Here is a 14512-nt window from a genome sequence, read left to right as displayed (position 1 = left end):
TTCTGATGGCAAACTTAAAGAAAAATGCTTTTGAAGAGGGCTTCTGAGTAATGCTAATACTCAACTAATGGGCATGAACCTAGCTCTACGACTCCACTAAAATAAATTAAATTAAAATTAAAATGTAGCAGCCATGGGGCTGGAGAAATGGCTCAGGAGTTGAGTATGCACTGCTCTTTCAGAGGACTCAAATCCAGATCTCAGCTACTGTATATAGGAGGGTTCACAATTGCTTATAACTTCTGGTGGAGGGGATCACCAGGATGGCTTTGGTCTTTGTGGACGTCTCTGCATTCATATGCACATACTCCTACACAAAGACACACAATTTTAAAACTGGGTAAATATCGAAAACCGTATAATATCAGTCAAGTAGGGAATTATTACAGAGGCAAATTGTTAAAAAGCTATGAGGAAAGTAGGAGTGGTGGGCCCCCGTCAGGGAGCATCCAGTTAGAAAACCTGGGTCACACATCCCTTCACACACCAGTACATGGTGAAGCTTACTGAGAAGAGAGTATCTAGGTGCTTCTCTCCTGCAGCCCATCCCGATTTCTCAAGTCTTCTGCCTTGTAAAACTCAGACATAGGCTCCATGCACTTCTGATCTCAGTTAAATGTTCTCTGTACACCTTGGGGCATGAAATCCCCCAGAGTACAAAAGAATATTTGATAAAGAATGTCTTTTTCAGGGAAACCTCTCCCTGTGGAGTTTATCATACTCCATAGACCACATAGAGCACACTGTCACCCCTTTCACATGAGAGTGTCTGTGAGGGACAACTCTTAACATGTCTTAGTAGGCTTCCGAACCTCTGCTCTACGGGTCCCAAATCAGGTATACCAAATTCAGAACTGTGGATCCTGAAGTGTTGGTGACTTTTCCCTAACTACCTATTTTGCCCTATCCAGGGAATCCATTTTGACCAGAAAACCCACTGATAGAGAGACTCAGAGTCTCAAATTCTCCTAAGAATACATTATTGGGTGAGGCATCACTGATCAGTCAAGGAAGTACATCAATTTTTAAAGTTCAAATTTTCCTAGACCACATCTTTCCAGGACTACTGCAGAGGAACTCAAAGTAAAAATAATTATGAATTATTTGAGATTAGAAGGACATCGTTCAATAAGGAATTTCATACCAGATATTAAAATGTTTCGTGTATGACCAATTTTCATTTCATTTCGCCTTATAAAATATTTGCATGTCTTATTAAAATATCCAACTGAATGCAGGTCGCTGAAGTCAATTAGTTTTGAGCCATCTACGCCTTTTACTTTTATTAAGTACAGAAAAAACTTGTGGCTGTGAAACAGCTAATTGAGATTCATTTCTGAATTCTGTATTTGAATCTTTTCTTAGCGGTCTCTAGGGCTGGATCCCAACATCAAGTTATGTGTTTGCTGTCTGCAACAAAAGCATGTGTTATCTCCTACTTCTCACTTTGAAAATCATGTGTTTTAGCTACATTATTAATTAGCTACATTATTAGCTTTTCTATTAACAGGAAACATATTCCAGTTTTCTTTAATGTTTAAGACTTACAATAGACAAAAATAACCATACATAATTATGCTATTTCGTGAAACTTAGGATTTTCATATTTTACTGATATTCCATATATCTCAAAATATAAATCTGTATGTCTACATCTATATATACTTATGTATATGCATGCGTGTGTGTGTGTGTGTGTGTGTGTGTGTGTGTGTGTGTGTGTTGAATTATAAAATGGAAATAAAATCAGTCTCTTTAGGCACAACACTGAATTGGGGGATCATCGGACCAACAACAACATCGGATTTAAAAATTTCATCAGGAAATGCACTTTTTCCAGAAAGCGAACACTTTTCTTCTAAAAAAAAAAAGTACTATTAAAATGAACCACTGCTCATGATTAAAACAAACCACTGTGTGCCTCTGAGGGGTGAGGGAGGAAAGGACAGGTGAAATAGAAGATGAAATTAACTGAGATAAGATTAGCTTTGGTTCGTGTCACCTGTCCCTTCAACATTAAGGATGAAGACTCTGGAGCCTGGGAGTGGAAAGTTTCTCGAAATCGGTTGTTTTCTTTTCCCCCCTTTTACAAAGTTGAAAGGCAGAAAACAAGCTGTGGGCCAATAATCAAAAAATGCTTCTCACGACACATCCCTTTGTGCATTTATCAAAACACAATGCAAAGGCAGACTGGTGAAAGTGGCCTACCAGTCAAGTCTTCAATTGCCCCTCTATTTTTAATGTGAACAAAACTGAAATATTAATTCAAAATAGTAGGCTGCTGGAGTCTCTAAAGTCTTAAAAACTAAATCGAATCAAAATTTCACAGAGAGGAGAAAAGATTTTGGTTTTTGAGAAAGACTGCAGTCAGTATTCAGCAGCCTACTTGATACAGACTGAAGATTCACTGGACCTAATATGAATCTAAATTCAACAGACTTCTCCATGTCATGTGGAGCTGTGTTGCCCACCTGGTTAGCATTGTAGCGCACAGAGGTTCAGTCAAACAATAATCTAGAGGCTTGAATGACAGTGCCTTTCTAGAAGGGACCGACATATGATTGCAGGATTTAAGGCATGCAGGTCACCCTCTGTGGAATGGTGAGCCTCCTCCCATCAGGTGAAGACGCAAAGGCAAAGCCAGAGGTTTGCAAAAACCTTTCTTCCTCAGGACTGCAGCGTCAACTTTTGCTCCAGGGGCTCCCCTGGTCCTCCTTCCACATTATCAGACTTGCTGGAACCCATTAGCTGCATGAACAAAATCATTAAAAGAAACCTCCCCACACAGATATAGGTATAGATAGAGACATGGGTATAGGTGTTAAGTAGAGCTAGGGACATAGAGGTTCTATTGATTCTAGAGGACTTGACCTGAGGAAGATACTATGGAGATAAAGCTTTAGACTCCATTTTTGTATAGCAACTCCATCCTTTCAATTAAAAAAAAAAAAGCAACAGGATGTGTAATGTCTACTTTTTTATCTTATCTGAATAACTGTTACGAACTATTAATACACATACAGGTTCAACAGGCCATGATAGAATAAGTCTACAGAGAACGTATCAAAAGGCATGTTAGATACAAGCTTAGATGCAGGGACATGTAGGCATAGACAGATATAGACAGACATAGGCATAGGCACAGGCATAGACATAGGTGTAGGAGTAGACACAGACTGTATTGATTTGGCAGGATTTGACGTAAGGTAGACGCTGCTATAGAATTCCTCTTTGTGTAGCAACTCCATCTTTTCAACATAAGAAAAACAATGGATAAAGGGCAAGAGTGGGCTAGCAGTGGCTCACACGGGTAGTAACTGATGGAGAACAGAACTGTGAGCACCAAATAGACCAAGCCTTAGGATTGGCTGAGTAATCCAAGTAAAAACCCATACACGTACACGTATATCTACTGTGCTGAGACATTACAGAAACCTATACACTGGGGCCAGTGCAGAGGATCTAGATCTTGGGGAAGTCCATGGATATTTGGCCTGCATTCCTTCCTGTGTTTTCTTAGATGTTATCAAATGTAATCTGTTTTGCATAATGATGGCTTAGAGGTTGAGCTGAAATTCTTTTTATTGCTACAGATAATCCTTTTATGAATAACTGAGTGGCGACTCCAGAAACAGCTTTATAGTTTAGCAATCATTTTCTAATTCTACTTTATGGTTTCTTTGCCTACTCTGCACGTAGGCGCTGCTAAATTAAGTTGGACATCCCTACTGCAAATCAGAAAGCTTGAGAAATACATACACGCATGAAATATTCATGAGGATTCAATTCTCTAGGAATTTATACACAGTTCCTGCTCCTATGTATTATGGAATTGAAATCTCAATTACACAAAGGCAGCTAATATAGGACAGGAAAATGATACCAGGTAATCATAGTTACAGTGATATCACAGAAAGCATCACCATAAGATAAAAGTTATGAGCCCTTGAAATAAATTTGCTTCCTGAATAGAAAATCAAAGTATAAAGTAAAACAGCATACCAATTGGAAAACTGTATTATAACAGCCTGAGTGTAAAAGGCCACTATTAGCCTAAGAATGTTCATGTAGCCTGGCCAGTTCAGCCCTACTTACTTTTTGAAAGATCAAGGGTATTCGTGTTCCAGGCACTTTTCTTTGATCTTGTTCTAACAATGTAGTTAAAGGAATACCAAAAAGACCAGAGTCTGCAAGGAGAAAACAAAAGCCCGTCACTTCCATCAACCAGTAATAAAGACTAAAAAGGTGAGATTTCTTACATTGTCATTTATACATCATATTATACTAAGGGGGTGACACTAGGAAGCCACTGGGTAGACATATGCCAAAACAGCCAAATCATGGCTCTACCCTCTAAAACAATCCAGCAGGGATAGATATCTGAACAAATGATTGCATCCCCGAAATAATCCCTGAAAGAGCCAACTGACGCATCACACAAACATACTAGTGTCAGGACATAGAAACTAGGCAAACGGTTGATGAGGTACAGTCAAATTTGAACTCCTAATGTCTAACCAAACACCAGTCATCAACACCCACCTTTACTGAATGGACATTTAACACTCCCCGATACAATTACATATAATTACTTGCTTTCTGGGAATTCAGCTAGTTTTACAATCCTGTTCTAGAAATGTGTCTTCCAAAACTGTAGTAGGCATCTAGCATTGTTACATTTAAATTCTTTGAGCACACGCTGTCTGTCTGCCTGCCTGTCTTTCTCTGTCTCTCTCTGCCTCTCTCTCTGTCTCTGTCTCTGTCTCTGTCTCTCTCTCTCTCTCTCTTCTCTGTGTGTGTGTGTGTGTGTGTGTGTGTGTGTGTGTGTGTGTGTGTGTAAAATGGGTAATAGTTATACATTTTCCAAATTCATCTCTTTTGCCTTTGCCTTAACTTTCAAATGAACATAACTCCTACCTACAACCTTCTTCTGGGCTGAGGGTTACCACACATGTGCGAACTCTGCTCTGTCCTTTAGAAATGACACAATCAAGAAACAACATTCATCTGTGGGGGCAAGCAGAAGGGCTCGCCTGTGGTACGAGGGCAGACACTGGACATGGAGAAGCCATTTGAAGAATAACAGGGAACCTTTTGGCCTGAGCCTCAAGCAGAGAATTAGTCTCAAGGACTCAGAGCACCCAGAGTGTATCTTGGATAAGCCCTATATGTATTTTAAAAAAACTACGAATTTCCTGGGTTTTCATTAAAAGGTTGTCAGATTTTTAAGAACATTTTAATAATTCCCTCTCCAACATATAAAGAAACCCAAACATAAGAAAATTATATAAACAAACAAATAACAACAAACACCTCTGTAAGCCCCTTTAAAATCTTGGGCATGCAGCCATAGCCTTTCAAACTGCATTACGACTTTATAATTGGAGAGCACGTCATAATGAGTTTTGAATGGAGCATTTGAAGTCTTTCTTCTCCACCAGGACTTGGGGGAAACCAGAAATAACCACTGAACTTAGAAATTCACCACTGCAAGCCTCACGCTAAAATGCTCCCGAGAGCTGAGCAGAGAACAAAGTCTTTACAGTCTACCTTGACAGAGACACAGGAAAGGCAGAAACGGTACGCTTCTTCCCTTCAGAGAGACTATCTCTACAACCCAAAGCAGGTACATACTTGTCTCGGCTCACGTTACCATAGCAACTCAATAATCTTCATTCCCAGTGCCTCTTTAGGAGGCACCTGTAAGGTTAAACTAGAGAACAGAGATGCCCAAGCAGGAAAAGCTTAGTCAGTAGAAAATTACCCGGATTTCCAGACCAAGAAAAGAAGAGAATAGTAAAAAGGTGTCTGCTCGTTATCGTGCTATCAGAATTAGTCTGTGGCTATATTAGATTAAGAAAGCGGCTTGCAAAATCGAGATGGCACGTGGAGAATGCCAACAATGCGCTGGCACTGCATCTCACAATAGCATGGCTTTCTCTCTAGAGGAAAGAATGTTCGGTCAAATACTTTTAAACAATGGCATATAGGGGGCGATGTTCATGAGGTCAAAGGGCTTGCCGCGCAAGTCAGGAAACCAGAGTTCGATCCCTGGAAGGAGAACTGACTCAAAAGAACTGGTCTCTGCCCTACAGATGCACACTGCAGGGCTGGCTTGCCCACATGCACATTATAAGCACAAAAATCAAGAAGACAAACTTAAGTTTTAAAATAGAATGTGAGTGAACACAGGGGCAGATTGTTAACTGTCCCTACTTCATCATGGAATACCAAAAGTAACCATTCAAGAGCGACCTCCTGAAAGCCATTCTCTAAGATCTGCTTTTGAAAATAAACAGGTTTACCAAAGGCTTCTTTCTCAAGCCTACAGAGTTTTCTAAAGAGGAGACCATGAGCATGATAATTCCTTGAATAGCAATTCCTTTTTCTGGGAATTAAAGTTTTTGGTTGTGTGTTTTCTGTTTATCGGTTTGTAAAAAGCAATTGAGAATTTGAACTCCAGATGTATTCAAGTCTCAAGTTTATTCACTTGGTGTTCCATCAGACCACCAAGAATACCACCCAAGACCCAAGTTCATTTTTGCGATATAGGAAGCAACTCTAACTTTACCTCTGGTTTTGATTTTCACAGCTTTCTGTTGTTTGAGTTCCACACCCAATACATCATACAGGGCAGTGAGTTCGATCAGGGATAGATAGCAAACTTTCTTCATGTCTTGAGGTGCCAAGTCTCCAATCCTTGTTGTACCTGTTTTATCTTTAGGCAGTCTGAAACTCTAAAAAAAAAAAAAAAAATTAATTAAAATAATAAAGATTATCAATATCTATCTCTTGTACTTTTTGTAATGAAAGCATTCTGAGTATGGCAAGAAATGATACTCCGGTGTCAGGCAGGGAACAAAGAGAATGTACAAAGAGGAAGTTAGAGGACCCGCCAAAAATAAATAGGAGGAAGAGAAAGAAAATTTGTGTCCATGAGGATGGCTTAGGATGGTCCAGGTACCCCCAACATGCATGATGTTCTCTTAATTGTCATTAAGAACCAGTAAGATCAGCAAAGAGAAGCTAGCCACCATTAGAGGAGTGGGAGAGGCTGGATTTAGAGCCAGAGGGTCATCAGTTATCTAGTTATTGATTAGCTATGGGATTGGGCAACTGAAGAACGGTTCTTTCTGTTAATTAGGATGAGAAAGGGAAAGGGGGAAGGGAGAAAGAGAAGGTCCCCAACATTCAAGAAGTTGTTGTGAGGTTTTAGTGGGAAATACAGCTAAACTACTGTTGTATCTGCCATTATTACTGCTTTACTGTTGAGTATACGTGGGTCAAGATGCTACCCAGGACCACAGGTCTATGAGTGGAGACTTGGCTGTTTTGTGTGCCTTCCTCAAAGTTTATCTCTTAATGACTCACGCTCCTTTATCATTAAAAACATTAAATATAAGAAAACAAGACAAAATAAATGAACACATTTCTGTACCATACTTAATACAAATTACAGTCTCACTGTGTTCACTGAATAAAACAATGATCATTCTCTAGTAGTTTAATTAAAAGAACATGATATCAAGAGTGTTTTGTGGAGGCAGGGGATTGCCCTGAAATCCTTGAGTCGCTAGGGACAGTCAACAGATTCCCTCTGAAGTATTCGTTCTCCAAGTGTGGCCAAGAGAACCTTGTGGGTATCAGTTAGTCCAAGAACCCCAAATTAACTTTAATAATATAGCAAGTTATATTTTCTTTCTTTGCCATGCCAATTCTCTCATGGGTGTACAGAGTTTTCCAGAAGTAAATGACATATATATTTCAACAGACAAAATACAAAAAGAGTTGTTTCTGCTTTTAAAAAGGTATTCATGTCAATAATAGTTAATGATAATGTCTTATTTTAATTTTTTAACTGAAGATGTTTTTTGGTGTTAGAAATCAAACAAATGTTTTTTTTGTTTTTGTTTGTTTTTGCATAGTGACAATCAAACTAGCATCTTGTTCATTCTTGGCAAGAAGCCTATGTTCACCCAACAGTCTCTTACTTCGATAAAACTCCACAGTCAAATTTTAATTTCTGATATAATAAATATCCTGAATGGCAGACATAATGGTAGACATTTTTAATCCTAGTGCTCAAAAAGGCTAAGGCCGGATGATTGCTGTGGGTTTGGGAACAACATGGGTTACATAGTGATTTCAGGGTAGCCTAGCTATAGAGTAAGACTCTGTCTTAATTACATACATCCATAGGTTAATTAATACATACAAAGATTTTTGAGGCCTTAAATCATCTTAAGACCATAGTTGAACTAGGAGGCCATGAATGTTTGAGCGACCATTTCCTAGAAGAACACAAAGCTATTGTTACATCAGAATCTTTGGGAAATTAGGTAGCCATTCAAGTACCCTCAACTCCAGAGGGCTTGAGTGTCCACCAAAAAAGAAAATGTCTTTCTGACCTTCTGGCAATCCATTCTTTTCCTCTGAGAATACTAAACAGAACAGTAAGGGTATCCGAGAAGGTGGAGTCTAAGAACATTTTAAGTATTCATTCATGTGACCTCTGTGGTGAATACAGAGTGGAGAATGGGGAGCTACAGTAGGGGGTATGTCCTGTCTCCACACCCTACCGGCTGGATTAGGGTTTCATCTCTGTGGCAAATTGTTTGGAAAATATAACTTAAGGGGGAACGTGTATTTTGATCATGGTTTCAGTCCATGGCAGTAAGGAAGGAGAGCAATGGTGGTCAAACTCATCTCCTAGTGGCCAGGAAACAGAAGGAGGGAAGGAAGGGAGAAAGGAAAGAAGGGTAGACAGATGGAAGGGGAGTGGATATACTAGGGGTAATGGGGTGAAGGAGGAGGGAGGGAGGGAGAGAGGGAGGGAGAAAGAGAGAGAGAGAGAACACACATATAAACATAAGGCCGTCATCTATTTCTTATTCCTTCATTGGTAAAATGTATAAATACCACAGATCCTATCACCCAGTCTCACAGGTAGAGTGGCACATGTAAGCATTCAGAAAGCATTAAGTACACATGTATGTATGTATACACACACACACACACTATATATATATATATACTAAATATATATATACATATATATATTAAATATATATGTGTGTGTGTGTATATATATATATATATATATATATATATATATATATATATATATATATATATTTGCACCAAATATATGGGGTTTTTGAGACATGGTCTCTCATATAGCCAAAGTTGTCTTCAAATTTCCCATAGAGCCAAGACTGGTCTTTAACTGGATTCCCCTGACCTTCTCCATCAAAATGCTGAGATGCAGAACTGTGCCCCCCATGCCTAGTCTATTACTCTATTTTTTTTCCAGTGAATTTTAAAAATCATTATAATTTTTTTTTTTAGTTTGCTTTTCCCTGCATGGTATGGCCAGGGAAGAAAAAAACTTAGATTAATACTCATAATTGTTAAATGGTATGTCACTATATTCTGTAGAAAGTTCCACTAGACTAAGAAGGGGGCATATTATAGGTTGGGAACTAGGCTTTTAGGAAGACTTGAGCATGGTCACATAGACAATGGCATCATCCTCTGACTGCCCTATCAGGCAACACTGCTGTTCAGTTCTACACTTCCGCATCCACCAGGCAGGTAGGCAATGGTCTAATGGATGGAGCGAGCCCCTTGAAAGCAGGGCTACATCCTGCTCACCTCTCCAGCCCCAGTGTCTTTGCCTTCGTATGCTTAAGGTGCTCTGCCAGAGTCCAGTGAAGGAAAGCAGACACACCCAACACAGACAGGATGACCACGGTGAAGCTACTTTACCAGCCTTGTTCTTCTGTTGGCTTTGTTTGTTTGTTTGTTTGTTTGTTTTGCTTTGTTTGAGACAAAGTCTCCTTGCAGCCCAGACAGAACACACATTCAAAATCCTCCTGCCTCTACCTGCCAAGGACTAGGATTTCAGCTGTGCCCCTGTACCCTGCATTTACTTCTCTCATGTTCCGCATTGCCTGAGGATCTGTCACATTTCCTAAGCTTTCATTTGTTAAATGCAATGTTGGTGCTGGGCAAACACCTGTCCCTGAGTCACATTGGCACCCACAAAAAGCACACCCCATTTCTCTCACGCATGGCTCTGTGCTTCTGCTCATGACTATGCTTTCAGACCAGCTGAACCATTTACATGTTTAAAAAAAAAAAACAACAGCTAAAGTGTTTCATTAAAATCACTTGCTTTGGGTCTAATAAGCCATGTAATATAATTACGTAAAGTATTACCCAAGGTAAATGTTTAGAGAAACCTGAAATACTATTAGTACAAACATTTCATTTACCTAGCAATATATGTCACTGGCTTGTTTATTTATTTATTTAAACATTGTGCTTAATAAAGGAGTTGGCTGTTTATCCCAATGTTTAATTCATAGCAGCTGCTTTAAATATTTATGAAGTTTCCTGTCATTTCATTTGTGTATTTGTATGTGTGTGAGTGTGAGTGTGTGTGTGTGTGTGTGTGTGTGTGTGTGTGTGTGTGTGTTAGACTAAATGGTACCTTTGGAATAATGTATTTTTAAATAATGTCTTATTTTAAAAAGAAATAGAAGAAAACATTTCCAGAATGCATTAAGTTTGTTAGAGCTTCTGGATAACATAAGTAGGTAAGGTGGTTCTCCCTGACTGAACCCTTCTTTTGCAGGCTGTAAAGCATGGTAGGTGTCGGGAATGTCTTAGCCTTTAGCAGGAACACTGAACTTGACTCTTCTAACTCATCAGCCACTCCCACCCTCTAGCTTCAGGTTGGCAATTGAGAGCAGAACTTGCTCACAGAGCCAGGCCCCAGCATGCTCCACTGTCTAACTCATTTGCACATTTAAAATCTAGTATCTGCCTCACAAAGGTCACTCAGGGGATGAGAGACCAAGTATCACCGCTGGACATGTAGCTGAGTTTGCAAACAGCTGCACCTTGATATTAAATGCGATCTCCAAATGTAAGGGGAGAAATGTGAGTCTGCTGTGAGCCCATAAAGAATTTACAAAGACTGCCTACTGCTGCCTGAAAAGAGAAGGGTGAGAAATGAGGTCCCCGGAGAGCAGCTCATTATGTAAAGCCTGTGTATTTCCTGGGGAAGAGACATAGGGACGAACTGGAACTTAAGGTTCTGTCTGTCTCGACACCTGCTTAGCATGGCACCAGCATAGTCACTCCATCGACCATGTTAAGGACTCGTGGGACCTATACTGCATGCCCACACATAGCAGGCATTTCTGAACCATGCTTACGGAGATGAACGGGTGCACGCAAGGTGAAATCCATATGCGGGGATGATTGACAGTCACCACAAGTGTGGTACTGATCATGGAAAAGGCGCTCTCAAATCTTTGATACACTGGGTTCAGAGGCCAGCAAAACTCTCACAGGACGAATGAGGGTTTCCAGAGAAGCACGAGACAGCAGAAGGGGGATAAAGAAGAGGTATTTCATAGCTCGGCACAACAGGAACACCACCAAGAAGCGGAGCAAACACAAATTAAGTGGGTGGAAAAAAAAATAAATGGGAGATGGAGTTTTGTTTCTAAAACCCCCAAAAGGAGATTAATCACCTTTTATTTCATTATTCAGAATGACAACTTAAAAATCGGTAAAACCTTTATTTTGTTTAATTAATCTCCCCTATGCTAGCTCTGAGGCCTTTTATCTTCTGTGGTGAAGACTTTGCCAGATGGAGAGAGTTCTATTCCTTTTAGGAGGATTGGGAGTGGGGAACATTACACCCTCTTCTGACCAGGCACACGCATGGTACACAAACACTCATGTAAACAAAACACTCATCACAAAAAAGTACAAAAAAAATTTGAAAATAAATAAATCCAAAGAGTTCTCTAAAAAGAGGGCCTAATCGGGGTGGTCGGTCAAAGATAGAAGCTAGAATTATTTTACTTTGATTTATATTTGCCTTTTGGGTCATACAACTATCTGATACTCTCAGAAAATAAATTATTTGAAAAGAGCCATCTTTAAATATTAAGAATAAACCAAAGCAAATTAACCCAACCATGCAGAAAATAATCTCCCTAAAAAAGCTACAGTTCAGAGCTTTACTGTATTAAGTCTCCTTTGAGACGTCCACAAGGACACAACTGGCTGGACGAACGAACGGAAGTTTAAATCTTTCTTAAGGGTTCACACACATTGTGGCCAACTCTGGCATTTCTCATAAATAAACAAGCCACGGTGTTTTTGTCCGTACCCATACTGTCGGCTGCCATTTCCAGAGAACTAAGCTTCTCAGAGTGGAGGAAAAGAAGATAAAAACCTACATCGTCACTGAACGAGGCTCCCAAGGGAAAACCAGCCCAGGGACCTGAACAGGCCTAGCACCATTGCCAAGGCAGAGATGGCCACTTCTACTTCACGGGACTAGGGAAAGAGAGACACTTTTAAGTCTCAAGCAGGAAATCTATTACATAAGCACAGAGATATTGTCCCATGGTATCATTAAACGTGTATGAATTTATGGGTCAAGAGACCATTTTTATAAACACATACGGACATGAATCGGTCACTGGTAATCGATGACAAAGAAGCAAAAATGAAAAGTGAAAACATACATAAACGAACAACAAACCATCCCGATAATTGTTTTCTTAAAAGAAAACATCCCGGATGGAGAAGAAGAAAATATTAGAACCTCTGGGTCATTAATAAATTAATGGAGTCGGGTATGGCTCTGAACCAAAGCTTTAATTACACAAAAAGATACCCAGATAATCACCAATAGAGAACATGTGACCACATATATAAAGTATCTAGAACCAATCAAACCCAGGAACCCAAATCTGACACAATTGATATCAACTAGTTTATAAACACATAGAAGCTATGAAATTGTACTGTGGGGACAGAAGGGGTCAGAGGGCGAGACGCACCTGAACTTAACAAGGTTCCTTCAGTGAACACTGAGGGACAGGGCTGGGAGAAGGCACAGGAGGAAAAGCACTCTCTGAACAAGTGCGGGACCAGCAGAGGCAGGGGTGTGTGTGAGGACTGGCTTGCTATCCATGCCCCTGGAAGCTGAGATGGGTGATCTTCCCAGAAAGATGGGTGGCCAGATTAGCTGCTTCAGCAAGCCCTGGGACTTGATTTAAATACCATTTACCAGCACTAACTAGGGTGAAAGAGAGATTTAAAGACTTCTAATGGGCAGTGGTGGTTCGGGCTTTAATCCTAAGACTGTGGGAGGTAGGGGCAGATGAATCTCCGAGTTTGAAGCCAGCCTGGTCTACACAGTGAGTTCCAGGATAGGCAGGCCTACACTGCGAAACAACAACAAAAAAGATTCCTAACATCTACCCTCAGGCCTCCACATGCACATGCACACACATGTACACGTATGCATATATGCACATGCCTGCACACACATGAGCATGCACGCACATGTGCAACATGCATATGCACATGACAAAGATAAATGCAAATAAAGTTTAAAGAATGAGGGAGCCCAGAACAACAGATAAGAAGAAAATGGATAAATAATAAAATGAGGGGGGGAGGCAGAGACAGAGAGAGGGAGGGAGGGAGGGAGGGACGGAGTCGGGGGGGAGAGAGAGAGAGAGAGAGAGAGAGAGAGAGAGAGAGAGAGAGAGAGAGAGAGAGAGAGAGAAAGCAGAAGAGAAATGGAGGAGCAGAAGTATAGGGGCCATCTAAGTGACATATCAACCAAATCCAGTGGGTTTCCTGTGGAGCCTGGTTCTCAAACTGCAAGGACAGCCATGATAATTGAGATGAAATCTGAAATTTGAAAGCTTGAGTATCTGAGATTAAAGCTTGTTAACATTTTAAAGGTACAGTAATGACAACATGGGTGTGCAGTCTTTAAAACCTCTGTTCCTGTTTTGTTTTGAGCAATGCAAGCTTTACCGATGATAACCAAAATTCAGACACACACGTGTTTCAAAATAACACAGACCAAGAAAGGGGAGCGAGTTACGGAGGCGTCAGGACTGGCCACGTTAGAGAGGCTTAGGCTGTGTGGTAAGTATTTAGAAGTAAAATGTATGATCAAAGAAAAAAAAAGCGAAATATTCACAGCAGAAAACACTCTGCACAGAAGACAGGGATCCTAAATACCATTCGTTGCTAAAAGGTATCAGTTTCTTTAAAATCCAGCTGCCTTCATGCCTAAGAGGGAGAAAGTGACAAGCTGATCCTGGAGCATCCTGTACCAGGAAATTAAGTAGGGAAGGGATGACGACATGAAACACCAGAGGAGCCAGCTACAGGCCCCCACCAGGCAAGGGGGCCAAGGCTGTGTAACTCTGGCCATCAAAGACAAATTCTAGTATCTATAAAATGCTTAATGAAAAACGTCAGCAGGTAGAGGTATGCAAGGCTGAAAGGGGAAGGAGAGCAACCAGTCACTGAGGAATATTGCCACCAATCAATGTAGAAGGGACGTCACAGTTAGCCAATCAATGTTTCTCAAAGCTCAGCTTAGTTATTGGTCCAGAAAAGGGTAACATAGACTCTGAACTACTGCATATGAGTTACAAGGTAGCATAGCTCCCAT

At 40.3% G+C, this 14512-nt stretch overlaps 1 protein-coding gene across 1 annotated transcript in view; it reads right to left on the bottom strand.

The window, feature by feature from the left end:
• Positions 1 to 14512, bottom strand: part of Arhgap18 (Rho GTPase activating protein 18) — a 147041-nt gene that overhangs the window by 44077 nt on the left and 88452 nt on the right. The window contains exons 6-7 of the mRNA XM_032894913.1: positions 6572 to 6737; positions 4096 to 4187 (exon numbers count right to left, since the gene is read on the bottom strand). Of these exons, the coding sequence (XP_032750804.1) occupies positions 4096 to 4187; positions 6572 to 6737 (258 nt within the window). The remainder of the gene's footprint in view (positions 1 to 4095; positions 4188 to 6571; positions 6738 to 14512) is intronic.

The sequence above is a fragment of the Rattus rattus genome, chromosome 2, assembly GCF_011064425.1.
Source record: "Rattus rattus isolate New Zealand chromosome 2, Rrattus_CSIRO_v1, whole genome shotgun sequence".
Taxonomy (NCBI): domain Eukaryota; kingdom Metazoa; phylum Chordata; class Mammalia; order Rodentia; family Muridae; genus Rattus; species Rattus rattus.
The sequence above is the reverse complement of the archived record's forward strand: the minus strand, read 5'-3'. Positions and strand labels throughout refer to the sequence as shown.